This window comes from Brachyhypopomus gauderio, chromosome 2, assembly GCF_052324685.1.
Source record: "Brachyhypopomus gauderio isolate BG-103 chromosome 2, BGAUD_0.2, whole genome shotgun sequence".
NCBI lineage: Eukaryota > Metazoa > Chordata > Actinopteri > Gymnotiformes > Hypopomidae > Brachyhypopomus > Brachyhypopomus gauderio.
The window spans coordinates 35,644,485-35,658,076 of record NC_135212.1 but is presented as its reverse complement, the minus strand read 5'-3'; the positions used below and the strand labels follow the sequence as shown (position 1 = coordinate 35,658,076).

At 39.8% G+C, this 13,592-nt stretch overlaps 1 protein-coding gene across 1 annotated transcript; it reads left to right on the top strand.

The window, feature by feature from the left end:
• The first annotated feature begins 520 nt into the window (after positions 1 to 520).
• Positions 521 to 3,905, top strand: LOC143508890 (extracellular calcium-sensing receptor-like). Its single transcript, XM_076997489.1, has 6 exons — positions 521 to 678; positions 776 to 1,064; positions 1,433 to 2,188; positions 2,327 to 2,554; positions 2,704 to 2,827; positions 2,992 to 3,905. The coding sequence occupies exons 2-6, from the start codon at positions 810 to 812 to the stop codon at positions 3,903 to 3,905; spliced, it is 2,277 nt and encodes a 758-aa protein (XP_076853604.1). The 5' UTR covers positions 521 to 678; positions 776 to 809.
• The last annotated feature ends 9,687 nt before the right edge of the window (positions 3,906 to 13,592 follow it).

Genomic DNA, 13,592 nt, shown 5'->3' with positions numbered 1-13,592 from the left:
TTCATTTCAGACTAAAGAGCACTGTCATGTTGATGCTTTCAACAGACAGAAAAAATACCCATGCTGATAAAACAAGGTTTTAAATACCTCAATGTCCCCTAGTGGGTATGTTTGCTAGTTCTGAAACATGTCTTCTGGGTGTCTTAAGTTTGTTTATGATATTCAAATCTACTCCATGGGAGTTTGTTGAAGTATGTTGTCAGAGCAGTAATAAGGAAATTAAGTTATTTCAGCATTGCTGGAATCTCTCAGAATGAAGTAATAATATATCAAATAAACCAGATGACAATCATTGATACAATGCTACACAGCTAGCATCCTGTCCCTTAATGAGGTCATGAAGTCCATGAAGGCCATCTCTGATTCGCTACGTGTGAACAGTGATGTCTGGAATAGGTCTCTGCATGTCTACATAAAGAATCAGCAGTACAGTGGCAGGAGGTCCATGTAGCGCCAGCAGCAGAGAGATCTCAGGATGCTGTTTCATGTGCTCTTGGTTTCCATTGTTCTTATAGCAAAGGGAGAAAAGCTCATTTGCCAAATTCTAGAAACTCCAGAGTATGCTCTGCTTTCCAAGGATGGAGATGTGATCATTGGAGGAGCTTTTTCAATACACAGCGCTGTTATTCCACCATCACTGTCGTTCACTGAAAAACCTGAATCTCTAATATGCTATAGGTTTGTTGTAAAGGAAAGATTCACACTCCAGTACTGTTTTCAGGAAAAAAAAAACAACTGTTTTACTGTTGTGTAATTCTTTCATGTATGTCCGCAGGCTAAACCTCAGAGAATTACGCTTCGCTCAGACCATGATTTTTGTCATTGAGGAAATCAACAGGAGCGGCCTCTTGCTCCCAAACGTCTCTATTGGTTATAGAATTTATGACAACTGTGGCTCAAGATTCTTATCTATGAGGGCAGCGATGGCTCTGATGAATGGTCAGGACCTAAGAGCAGATGGATCTTGCTCTGGAAAAGCAGCAGTCCAGGCCATTATAGGGGAGTCTGAGTCTACTCCTAGTATAGTACTCGCCAGGACTACAGGGCCTTTCAAGATCCCAATGGTAAGACTCAGCTAGTGTGATGAGCTGACACATTTACACAAAACACTTGGAGCAGTTAACAGGGCACTGCCATTTGCTCACCTGTAATCCATCAACTATCCCAACTACTGACTCAGTGAGGACACTGAGCAGTCTTGCCATAATCTTGATGACTTTAAACAACTTAGCTGTGAAACTAGACATGTTCGTACTGTGTCTATGATTCTCTTTGATACTTAAAAACTGGGAATTTGGTAATCACGGTATTGTAAATATAACTATAACCATATGTAAAAAATATTTAAGGTATTTTAATTAATTGTCTTTTGAATGAGAGTACACTGAAACTCTATTAAAGCTGTGTTAAATGTTCTGCCTCCTCTGCTCAGATAAGTCACGCTGCCACATGTGAGTGTTTGAGTAGCAGGAAAGAGTTCCCCTCCTTCTTCAGGACCATTGCTAGTGACTACTACCAGAGCAGAGCACTGGCACAAATGGTCAAGCACTTTGGCTGGTCCTGGGTAGGAGCTGTGAATAGTGACAGTGACTATGGTAACAGTGGGATGGCCATTTTCCTTGAAGCAGCGAAAGAAGAAGGGATATGTGTGGAGTATTCTGAGAAGTTTGACCGGTCTGAGACTACCAAACTCATGAAGGTGGTTGACACTATTAGGAAAGGCACAGCTAAAGTGGTCATTTTATTTGTTGCCCACATTGAGATGAACATTCTAATAGAACAGCTTATTCTAAAGAATGTCAAAGGTTTACAATTTATCGGAGTTGAGGTATGGATTACTGCCGTTAATCTAATAACTCCAACAAGTTATGATGTGCTGGGTGGAAGTCTAGGATTGGATGTAGGAAAGGCCAACATAGATGGTTTTGCTGACTACATACTTAAAGAATTCTGGGAAACAGCTATACCATGCGTACTGACAGAGGGAAACATTTCTCAATTGGAAAACACCTGCAGTAGATATAAGGACCTTCTTTCATTTCAAAACTACAACGAAGACATCCCAGAACTCCGATACGCTAATGGTATCTACAGTGGTATTTATGCTGTAGCTCATTCTCTACGCAGCCTGTTCAGATGCACAGACAGCCAGGGCTGTAAGAAGGACCAGATAATACAATCACGGCAGGTAACACACACACACACACACAAATAAATAAATAAAGCATGAATTAATAAAATAAAGAAACAGAAAGCTAAAACAGCCCAGTCTGTAACTGACTCTGTGGTCATATAGATACCACTGTTATCTTCTTTACCTCCCAAGGTTGATGAGGCCCTGAAAAAGGTCAATTTTACCACTAAATCAGGAGAGCAGGTGTGGTTTGACAACACTGGAGCAACAGCTGCGAAGTACGATGTGGTGAATTGGCAGCAGAGGGACAATGGAGAAGTGCAATTTAAACAAGTGGGCTACTACGATGCCTCAATGCCTCCAGGACAGCAGATTGTCATAACTACCAACAACATAGTGTGGGGCGGAGGAAAAGCTGAGGTACAGATACTGTTGGCAAATTATATTTTACAATTACAATTCTGAAATAATATAGACATACAGAAATTATTGTAGAGGATTTGTTCTGTTGTTATTTCCTCATTTGACATGAATAGTACTGACTACAGTCATAACATTGCTCACACTAGAAGCCAAGGTCTGTGTGCAGTGAGAGCTGTCCTCCAGGCACCAGGAAGGCTGTACAGAAGGGAAGGCCTGTCTGCTGCTATGACTGTATACCATGTGCAGAGGGAGAGATCAGTAATATAACAGGTAATTTTAGGCTTATGAAGTTCCAAAAAGAAATTGTTAGTTGTACATTTTGCATTCTGCTCTTGCTTTTCAGGATACAGTTTCTGAAGAATGGCTTCAATAAATAACATAAGACCATAGTCATATTCATTGCTAATTATATAACAATCTTAACTGTTTTGCAGATTCAAATAAATGTGAGCAGTGTCCAGGAGAATACTGGTCTAATGCTGAGAGAGACAAATGTGTGTTAAAGGTTGTAGAATTTCTTTTAATGACAGAGGTTATGGGGATAGTACTTGTGTTTTTTTCTCTATTTGGAGCAGGATCAACTATTTTAGTGGCCATTCTATTTCTGTTAAACAAAGACACCCCCATCGTCAGAGCCAACAACTCAGAGCTGAGCTTCCTGCTGCTCTTCTCTCTGACTCTGTGTTTCCTCTGTTCACTTACTTTCATTGGACCACCCTCTGAGTGGTCCTGTATGCTGCGCCACACAGCGTTTGGGATCACCTTCGTGCTCTGCATCTCCTGTGTTCTGGGGAAAACAATAGTGGTGTTAATGGCCTTCAGGGCTACACTTCCAGGCAGTAATGTCATGAAATGGTTTGGGCCTCCACAGCAGAGACTCAGTGTTCTTGCCTTTACTCTCATACAGGTCATCATTTGTGTGCTTTGGTTAACAATTTCCCCTCCTTTCCCCTATAAGAACATGAACTATTACAAAGAAAAGATCATCTTGGAATGTGGTTTAGGTTCTGCTGTAGGTTTCTGGGCTGTTCTGGGTTATATTGGACTTCTGGCTCTTTTGTGTTTTATTTTGGCTTTTCTAGCACGGAAGTTGCCTGATAACTTTAATGAAGCCAAATTCATCACATTCAGCATGCTCATATTCTGTGCAGTTTGGATCACCTTTATTCCAGCTTATGTCAGCTCTCCAGGAAAATTCACTGTAGCTGTGGAGATATTTGCTATTCTGGCCTCAAGCTTTGGGTTACTGTTTTGCATTTTTACACCTAAATGTTATATAATTCTGCTAAAGCCTGAATTAAACACAAAGAAACATGTGATGGGAAAAATGGCATCTAAATCTCAATAAGGAATTAAATAAAATAGAAATGTACAAATTCTTTCCAAACAGAACAGTGGATATTTCATTTTAAATACTGAGTGGGGTCACACAAGTAAAAACCCAGAATAAGCACTCACAATTAGTGTTATCAAGAGTGAAAGATGAGCCATACAATGACAGCATGACTCATTACTGACATTACAGACTTCATTCTGCTAATTACAGGCTTCACACAGCTTATGTCTTTATTATACATAATTATTGTCACATATTTTCACATTTGGCATGTTCATATTATGTGCATCTTCTCATCAGAGCAGGTTGTTGTTGACATATATTATGGCTAATACGTGTCTTTCAACACTGTATTTCATAAATATAACAGTATCTGACGAGACAGCACATATACACTACAGGCCAAAGGTTTGTACACACCTTCTCATTCAATGCGCTTTCTTTATTTCCATGACTATGTACATTGTAGATTCACAGAAGGCATCAAAACTATGAAAGAATAAATGTAGAGTTATGTACTTAACAAAAAAGGTGAAATAACTAAAAACATGTTTTATTTTAGTTTCTTCAAAATAGCCACCTTTTGCTCTGATTACTGCATTGCACACTCTTGGAACTCTCTCAGTGAGCTTCAAGAGGTTGTCACCTGAAATGGTTTTCAGGTTTGACTTATCAGGGTTAATTATGGGAGGTTATTGAGAGAATGCCAAGAGTATACTAAGCAATAATCAGAGCAAAAGGTGGCTATTTTGAAGAAACCAGAATATAAAACATGTTTTCAGTTATTTCACTGTACATAACTCCACATGTATTCATTCATAGTTTTGAAGCCTTCAGTGAGAATCTACAATGTAAATACTCATGGAAATAAAGAAAGTGCAATGAATGAGAAGGTGTGTCCAAACATTTGGCCTGTACTGTATATGCATGTAAAGTGTATTTTTTTCCAAGATAAAAGATTAGTACCAAATCAGAAGAGCATTTTTTAAACAAGCCCAGAATGTGTCCACAACCCACTTTTTGCATATGTAGGTTGTGTTTCTGAAGGCTATTTTTCAAAAGTAAATTTGTTTGGTTTATATTGTATAAAAATGGGTCGCGACTTAATGACAATGAGAAAATGTGGGCCACATCTGAGAGAAGATAAATAATATGAGATAGATAGGATATAAGCATTAGAATTGTCAAAGCTGACATTGTCAGGGCTGGCTCGGATGCCGTGCCATCTACATCCACAAGGGGCACCCGAGCCAGTCCTAGACTCCAGCAGCGCAATCAGCAATGATCTGTCTCACCTGTTGCCATGGCTTCTTAAGGAAGCCAGTGGAGACGGATCATTGCTGATTCGTTGTGGTTATGCCGTTACGCTCTCAGCCTCTCTCTTACTCTGTTTTGCAGCGTTTGCCTCTTTAGGTGTCTCACCACCTATCTCTCCTATCTCTCTTCTCTGTCTTTTTTCAAGTCCTCTCCTGCGTCCCTTACTGACCTCCCTCAAGTTTTCCTCAACCTGTTTACCTTCCTATCCCGTTGCTGTTCGTATGGGAAGGGTTTTTTGTTTGAATAGCCTTTTTGCTATTAGTCAGCTCCTTCCCCTGACGTCCTTGTTTTTGCCTTATTTCTTTTTACGCGTTGAGCAGTCCGCGTTTATTCAGGCGCTCCTTTTAGTTCTGTTATTTATTGTGGCACTTGGTTCCACCTCTCTCTCGCTCTCTCTAACATGGTGTGTGCGTCCCTACCACCGTCGTTACAGACATACTGTTTTTAACAAACAAACAAAGGCAAAAAAATAAACAGAACCACCACCCCAAAGTTCCAGTCAGTCTTCAAGATCTACAGGATAAATAAGACAATAAGTATACCTCTATCAGACTCATTCTGCTCACATTTCAAAATTGCACCTCTTTAAACTACAACCCACCAGTGTAACTTTACCATAGAGGATTTACCTTTCCGTCTGTATAAATACCACATGACCTTCTGTTTCAACCAGTTGAAACATCATCCCTAGTGCACAAGGTCTCAATCACTAACTCTGGTCTGTATGTAGATAGGTGGATGGAGTCTGTCTTTGTTCTCCTGCATATAGTAATTGCCATCATCAATTTCTCCAGAGGTAACGGGACTGCTTGTACCCTGCGAGCAGCTGTGGGGGTCAGAATGGCCATGGCACTTATAAATGGAAACGAAAACTCAGCCTTGGAGGAGCCCTGCACAAAACCTGCACAAGTACAAGCCATAATAGGAGAGTCATACTCATCAGTGTCCATGGCTGTTACGAAGACTATTGGACCTTTGAGCATTCCATTAGTAAGAACTCAGGCAACTATTATAAATCAGTATTAATGTAGCAACACAATTTAAAAGGTTATGAGAACCAAATACAGTATAAGAAATAACTGAAATACATACTGTTAAGGCAGTTGATATATGTTGAACATGTTCATGACTGAACATACTTTTTACATATTTTATACAACCAAAATATTATGCAATGTTATAAAGGTTGAGTGCTAGTAAACAAAATGTCATAATTAATATGGGGCAGTCATGGCCTGGTGGTAGGGAACTGGTCTTGTGACTGGAGGGTCGTGGGTTCGATTCCCAGACCTGAGGCCATGACTGAGGTGCCCTTGAGCAAGGCACCTAACCCCAACTGCTCCCCGGGCGCCGGGCTAGGGCTGCCCACCGCCCTGGGCACGTGTGATCCACAGCCCCCTAGTAATCACTAGTGTGTGTGTGTGTGTGTGTGTGTGTGTGTGTGTGTGTTCGTGTTCTAACTGCACAGATGGGTTAAAAGCGGAGGACAAATTTCGACTGCGGTGTAAAAATCACAATTGACAAAAGATGGCACATTTACATTTTACATTTAATCGTAAGGTCTGAGATACCAATGTGAATCTTATTTTTGCTTGTTTTTAGATCAGTTACTATTCCACTTGTGAGTGTCTCAGTGACAAAAGCAAATATCCCTCATTTCTGCGCACTATTCCCAGTGATTACCACCAGAGCAGAGCACTGGCAGAAATGGTCAGGCACTTTGGCTGGACCTGGGTGGGAGCAATAAGAAGAGATGATGACTATGGAAACAGTGGAATGGCTGCATTTACTGAAGCTGCAGAACAGCTGGGCATATGCTTAGAATATTCTCTCCTGTTTTTTAAAACTTACTCTCGGGAAATCATCATTGAGCATCATTGAGCAGATCAAAAGCTCCACTTCCCGAGTGATATTGGGATTTCTGGCTCTCTGGGATCTAGAAATATTACTTGTTTTATTTCTTGAGCACAATATAACAGTATACCAGTGGGTAGGCTCTGAAGGCTGGATCTTTGACTCAGTACTGTACACAGTCGATAAGCACAAGATACTGCAAGGAGCCATAGGACTCGCTATCCCTAAAACAAAGCTGACAGGTCTGAAGGAATTCATTCTGAATATAAATCCACTGAAAACTGCGGGCGAAGCCATTTTTACTAAACTCTGGGAAGCTTTGTTTAATTGTAGATATACAAAGCAGAATGACTCCAATGATTTAGCAGTGTGCACCGGTGAAGAGAAACTTTCTGACAAGGAAAATACTTTTACTGACATGTCCCTCATGTCAATTTTTAATAATGTGTATAAAGGGGTTTATGCTATTGCCAACACCCTGCACGACCTTCTGGGCTGTAAAGACACATGTCCAACAAAGAATCAGCCCGATCCTCTAACAGTAAGTTAATAGTCTTTTAAAGCACTGATTGAACATTTTATATTTTAGTTTTGGCACTTCTTAGTAATAACTCTTCAATTCAAGTACTAATTTACGTAATGAGACACAATTATGTACTTTACCTTAATGTAAAAGCACATTTTCAATGTGGGCTGCAAACAAACATGCTCCACAAATAAAAAAAAAACAGACTGATCCTCTCCCAGTGAAATTGTTTTTAAAATTTAGCAAATTTTACTTTTTTGACAGCACTAATTCTAATAACCAAGCAACATATCAAACTTGGAATGAGAATACAATTATGTCCAGTCATTTTTTATTACTTCATTTAACAAATAAACCTCACTCTGTTTTGTTAGTTTGTAGAACACCTCAAAATTGAACATTTCAAAACCAAAATGGGTGAAGAAGTTTATTTTGATAAAAATGGTGACCCTGCAGCAAGATATGAGATAATAAACTGGCAAACAAGTAAAGACGATCAATATGAGTTTGTCACTGTGGGACTTTATGACTCATCTTTACCTGCTCATGATCGATTAGCAGTAAACATGGCCTCAATAGTGTGGACACAAAATACTAATGAGGTAATGAAAAAAAAACTGTGGTTTTTACAGTCAATTCATAGGACAATCAATTCATAGGTTATTTAAAGTTAGTAATGAGGGTTATTAAGTACCATGATTACATATATATGACAATCAAAATACTTTGACTGAACATTGTGTAGATATAAAATATTCCTTGATCATAGGTACCAGTGTTAACACTTGATACTTTCTGTGACGCTGGAAACATAACGCAACACAGACGCTTGCAGACTTCAAATAAATAAAGGTTTAATGAGTGAAAGGGAGATCCAGAGAGATATCGAGGGCAGTCCAGGTTCGTACACAATAGCAATCCAACCGAGCAGAGGTACCAGAGGGCAAATCCAAAAGGGAGAAAATGGGAAACACTAAACAGGTCAAACAAGAGAATCAGATACATATAAGGCTTGGTATGCTTTCAAGAGAATGTCGGCAATACTTCGCAATGATGCATTAGCAAGATAGGTCTTATATAGAACCAGCTAATATGCTGCAGGTGTCTAATACTCTGGGGAGGCGGATCTCCGCCTTTGTGGTGGGGCATGCTGGGAAGTGGAGTTCCCAGGGTTGGAGGCTGTGACACTTTCTTTTTTTTGTTCAATTTCAATGCTTATAGATGCCAGTGTTTGTGTGCAGTGAGATCTGTCCTCCAGGCACCTGCTGCTATGACTGTATACCATGTGCAGAGGGAGAGATCAGTAACAAGACAGGTATAAAAAATACCCAGAAAGGGTAATATAAAATATTTTGTGTACATTTGGTAATGCTGTAAAAAAATCAAACAAGCGTAACTCGTGTTAGAAATTCTGAAACCCATAAATGGTAAGCACAATAAAAGTCAGAAGCAGTTGGGTAAGATAATAAAATACAATGATTTATTTACCAAAGTATGGATTAATCCAGAGATCTCAGTTACATACACACAAGGCGGCTGCAAAAGAGAGCTAATTCCCCACTCCGAACTCTCATCTTTTATACCTTTAATCATCAATACACACGGTGTCCACGAGGTGAACATAAGGTGATTAACTAAATGTGACTGGACAATACATGAAGTAATTAAAACTGATTTGACAGATGCAAATTAGCCTCTCCCCTCACATGCCCTCTCCACGCTCAGCATCCTCGTGATGGCATGGTGGACTGAGTGTCGCCGTGGTCCCTTCCAAAAGATGATTAGGGGGGACTGGCCTCCAGTGAGGTCAGTTTAGGAACACCAGAGGAACATCAGATTAGGACTGAGCCGAGGCCGTCCAGAGAGCACACAAACACATCTGGGGCCTACTGAAGCCACGAGGATGGCTTCACCCATATGGAAAATGAAAAAAACGCATATGTTTCCCATATGTTTTTCAAAAAACGCATATGTCACGTATGGCTTCGCCCCCTCCCTTAGATGTCACTCCGGGTTCCCTTGTGTCTGTGTTCCATGCCTGTTGATCCCGCCCCACTCGTTTATCTCGTGATTCCCTTGTTAATTGCCACGCCCCTGTGTCATTGTCTTCACCTGCTCATAGTTTAGTTTTCATGTATATAAGTCCCGGTATTTCCCCAGTCTTGTTATCCATGGTTTTGTGCTTTGTGCTATACGCTTTGTCTCTGTATCCTGCCCGTTTTCCTGTCGTGAGTACTTCTCGTTTTGCTGCCCAGTCGCCCTGTGTTTCATGTACCTGGTTGTTCATTTGTTTCCGTATTCTACCCGTGTTTCATTTTCTTGTGTTCAGTATGTCACTCAGTGTTTCATGTTCTGACTCCCTCTCGGATTTGACCCACGCATTCCTTTTCGACCCTGAGTTTGGTATTCCCTTTATTAAATCTCGCACTCCGCAGCATATGCTGCGTTACAGCATATGATTCTTATGTTTTTTGCCTCAATCATATAAGTTCAGTGTATGTCACTAAAAATCCATATACAATGCATATTAATTTAACATACTATGAGACATATGTCATACATACATGTACAATCTGTATTAAATCAATCTATTGCCCAACATATGTCCTTGACAATGCAAGATTTTAGAAAGTTGCATATAGAATGAACATGAATGGAAAACAACAAAACTAGCGTGATGAGATATGAATGTAGCATGTCTTCATAAGCTACATTGTAATGATCTCTATCAGTGTACCCTGAGTTTTGTTGAGATAATGGGTTTTTGCTTAGCAATAGCATTAGCAACAATATATTTTGCTTACCATTAAACATAATATAGTAATTAAATATAACTACTGCATTAGATGTGTTTGAGCTGTGAACCCTAAGAAGGGCCTTGCAAATCATGCTGTGTAATGAGTTCAAAGAGAAGATGACCCGATCAACGGGAAGTGGAGGACCGCAGTGTGAGACTGAAAAAGATGTGTAGACTGATAAGAGGGGGAATTTACGACATCCTGGGGCATGATAACATTTCTTCGAACACATATTCTAATATGTTGAAACAAATGGATAAGTCATTTCTGCTTGAATAACAAAATCATGTTTGCTTGAACAACACCATGTAAGTTATAAAAGAAGATCTGAGGGTTTTAGGGGTGGAGAAAATAGTATATAAAGACTGCATGTTACCAACACGGGTTGGACCTCTCTAATGTAAATGTTAGAATGTGTGAGATCCTCAGAGATATCTCTGTTTTAATAAAGGCCTTTTTGGTATTGCTATAATTTTGGTATGTTGTTCCTGCTATCTCTTTTCCATCAAACGAACGTGCTGGGCTAAAATGGTTGATAGAAGTTTAAAGCCCCAACAGTTTACACAAAAGTTGTCTGATTCAGCTTCATGTAATAAAAGTATATGAAGGTGCCAAGGCATTTATGACCCCATCCACACTCCACCCCGTCCTCCACCCCAAAGTCACATAATAATTCATTCTAATATTTTCAACTTTAACCAATATTTTACAGAAATTCATGAAAAAAACAATACAATGAGTCAATGAACAAACTATTTATTACTGTGTATTTGAACAATATGACATTCACAGGATATTATTATTATTATTTATGTGTATTTTGACACATTAGTTCTTAAAATCCAAAGTTTTTTACTGATATTTACAGACATGTAGATAAAACAAAGAAACAAAAATATGTGTGAAAAGTTCATATATATACTGTATATAAAAATTGGTCGCTGTTACTGGTTCTGAAAGTACGTCTGCCTCAAGCTGTAAAATTGTAGAACATCATCACATCATTTTATAATGACAAGACCTATGTCATTAAAGATTTAACCAAATGGAGAAGCTTTGTTCAGCTTTGTTCACTTACTATAATAGGTCTTGATCTGGCTACACACAATAGGCCCTGACTTTTCAGAGTTAATGTAAACACATGGTCTCACAATATAATTGGTGTCAATGGCTCTTTCAAATCCAGTAGGAAAATGTACAGACTTCGTAAAGGACAATGATATCCTGACTCTGTGTCCTTTGACCAAATTCTGTACTGTACTATTACCAAATTTGCCAATTGCATAGAGGTGCTGTTGGTTGTCATTGACAGAGGAAATGTGAAATCTTGAAAATACTACCATATTTCAAGATTACAATGGAATTGTTTCTGTTCTTGCTCTTTGTGTAGGTTAAGCTGTGAATAATTTCTCCATTGACAGATATTCTGTTATAGTAACTCCCAACAGAGTTTGCTGGTACCTCATGTACTGCATGTAGCGCACAAAGGTCATTTTCAGACACCAACCTCATCTTTGGCACTCCAAGAGCAGTCACCCTATCAAATCTAGCACAGTTTCTTACATTGTGTCTAATGGAAGTCATTTCTGTGTAGAAAGCTTTCCCTTCAGGGGAGTCATCTGATAAATAACGTTTAGCTATGCATGGTAATTTACGAGACCATGTTACTCTTTTGCAGATCTGCTGAGGCACTGCATTTGAATGTTTTACTTGTTTGAACAAATAGCCATTAAAGTTTTCAAACATGAATGCAGAATGGCCCCACAGTGGACTCAAATTCTCTACACTCTGGCTCAAATGCAGGAGTGAATGTATATTGAATGACATCTGATCTATGCCATACAAACTCTGAATGGATCCAACAAAGAGCATGAGAGCTTCATGATGTGACACGCGGGCTGGGCAAAGGATGAGACACGGAATCCCTCTTTTGCAACTGACATCACTTTTAATAAACACGTATATTGCGCAATAGCGCACAATAAACATACAGACTTTCAACACAACGTGCAGACTTAGACAACGACGAGCACAGGACACTGCGCGAGCGCACATTAAATAGACAAACCACATAAGCCCCGCGTGATTACGAGACGATGCACAGGTGAGACGGATTATCACAAAACATAACCGCACCCACAGATATCCACAGACGCAGACAAGTACATGTGGACAACGTAAACACACGCCCAAAAGGGAGGGGCCGGGGTCCTCAACGTGACACATAAGCATGGTCAATTTGTTCTTGTGTAATCTCTGAGCCAAGCAAAATGCTAATGCCCTCCACCAGTAAAGCCCAATGACTGAGATATTTGTTTGGTAGTATCCCCTTCAAGAATGGCACACTGTAATACAAAAGCCAGTTTTGCCATTCGTGAGCCTTCCAAAATTTTCGTTCCAGAACTGATCGTGGCAGAAATAGTGCTTGGAGGCTTAATTGACATAAGATTTGCATCTATTCTTGCAGTGTTTAAACCAGGGGTCACCAACCTTTTTGAAACTGGGAGCTACTTCTTGGATACCAAATATTGCGGAGTGCTACCAGATTAATACGCATCAATCGAACGAAAAAGTTGTTGCGCGGGGGTAGGGGGGTGTTGAACGAAAGTTGTTGAGCTTCGGTGGGGGTGGAGGGGACCGCTAGCAGCTAGCAACCGCGGACAATCTGTAATAGTAGCAGAGATCTGTCCACACACTCCAAGCAACACACAATGCATGTAATCAGGAACCACTCCATTTATTATGTCATTATTATGTCATAGGATTCAAGGATTCAAAGTGTTTATTGTCATATGCACAGAGGGAACAGGTTTCCTAAGATACAATGAAAATCTTACTTTGCTCCTCGCTAAGAATGCCACAGGAAATATACACTAAATAAAATAATAATATAATAATAAACCTACGCTACTACAATATAGAATCTTAAATTTACACCATGGAATAAATTACAGCGGAGCAAAATGTACAGTGTATAAATTACAGTGATGTGTTGTAAAGTGCAACAGTGCGATTGTAATCTAAAGTGTGAGGAGTCATTTCTGGTTCAGAGCTCTGATTGCGGTGGGGAAGAAGGAGTTCTTTAACCTGGAGGTCTTGCACCTCGTGTTCCTGTACCTCCGGCCTGAGGGCAGAGGTTTGAACAGTCCGTGCTGGGGGTGGGTGGGGTCCTTAATGATGGCGGCAGCTTTTCTTCGGACTCTG

Coding starts and splice junctions, on each gene's coding strand:
- LOC143508890 (XM_076997489.1), top strand. CDS start 810: ATGATTTTTGTCATTGAGGAAATCAACAGGAGCGGCCTCTTGCTCCCA. Junction 1,065..1,432: donor GGCCTTTCAAGATCCCAATG/GTAAGACTCAGC, acceptor TCCTCTGCTCAG/ATAAGTCACGCTGCCACATG. Junction 2,189..2,326: donor AGATAATACAATCACGGCAG/GTAACACACACA, acceptor TTACCTCCCAAG/GTTGATGAGGCCCTGAAAAA.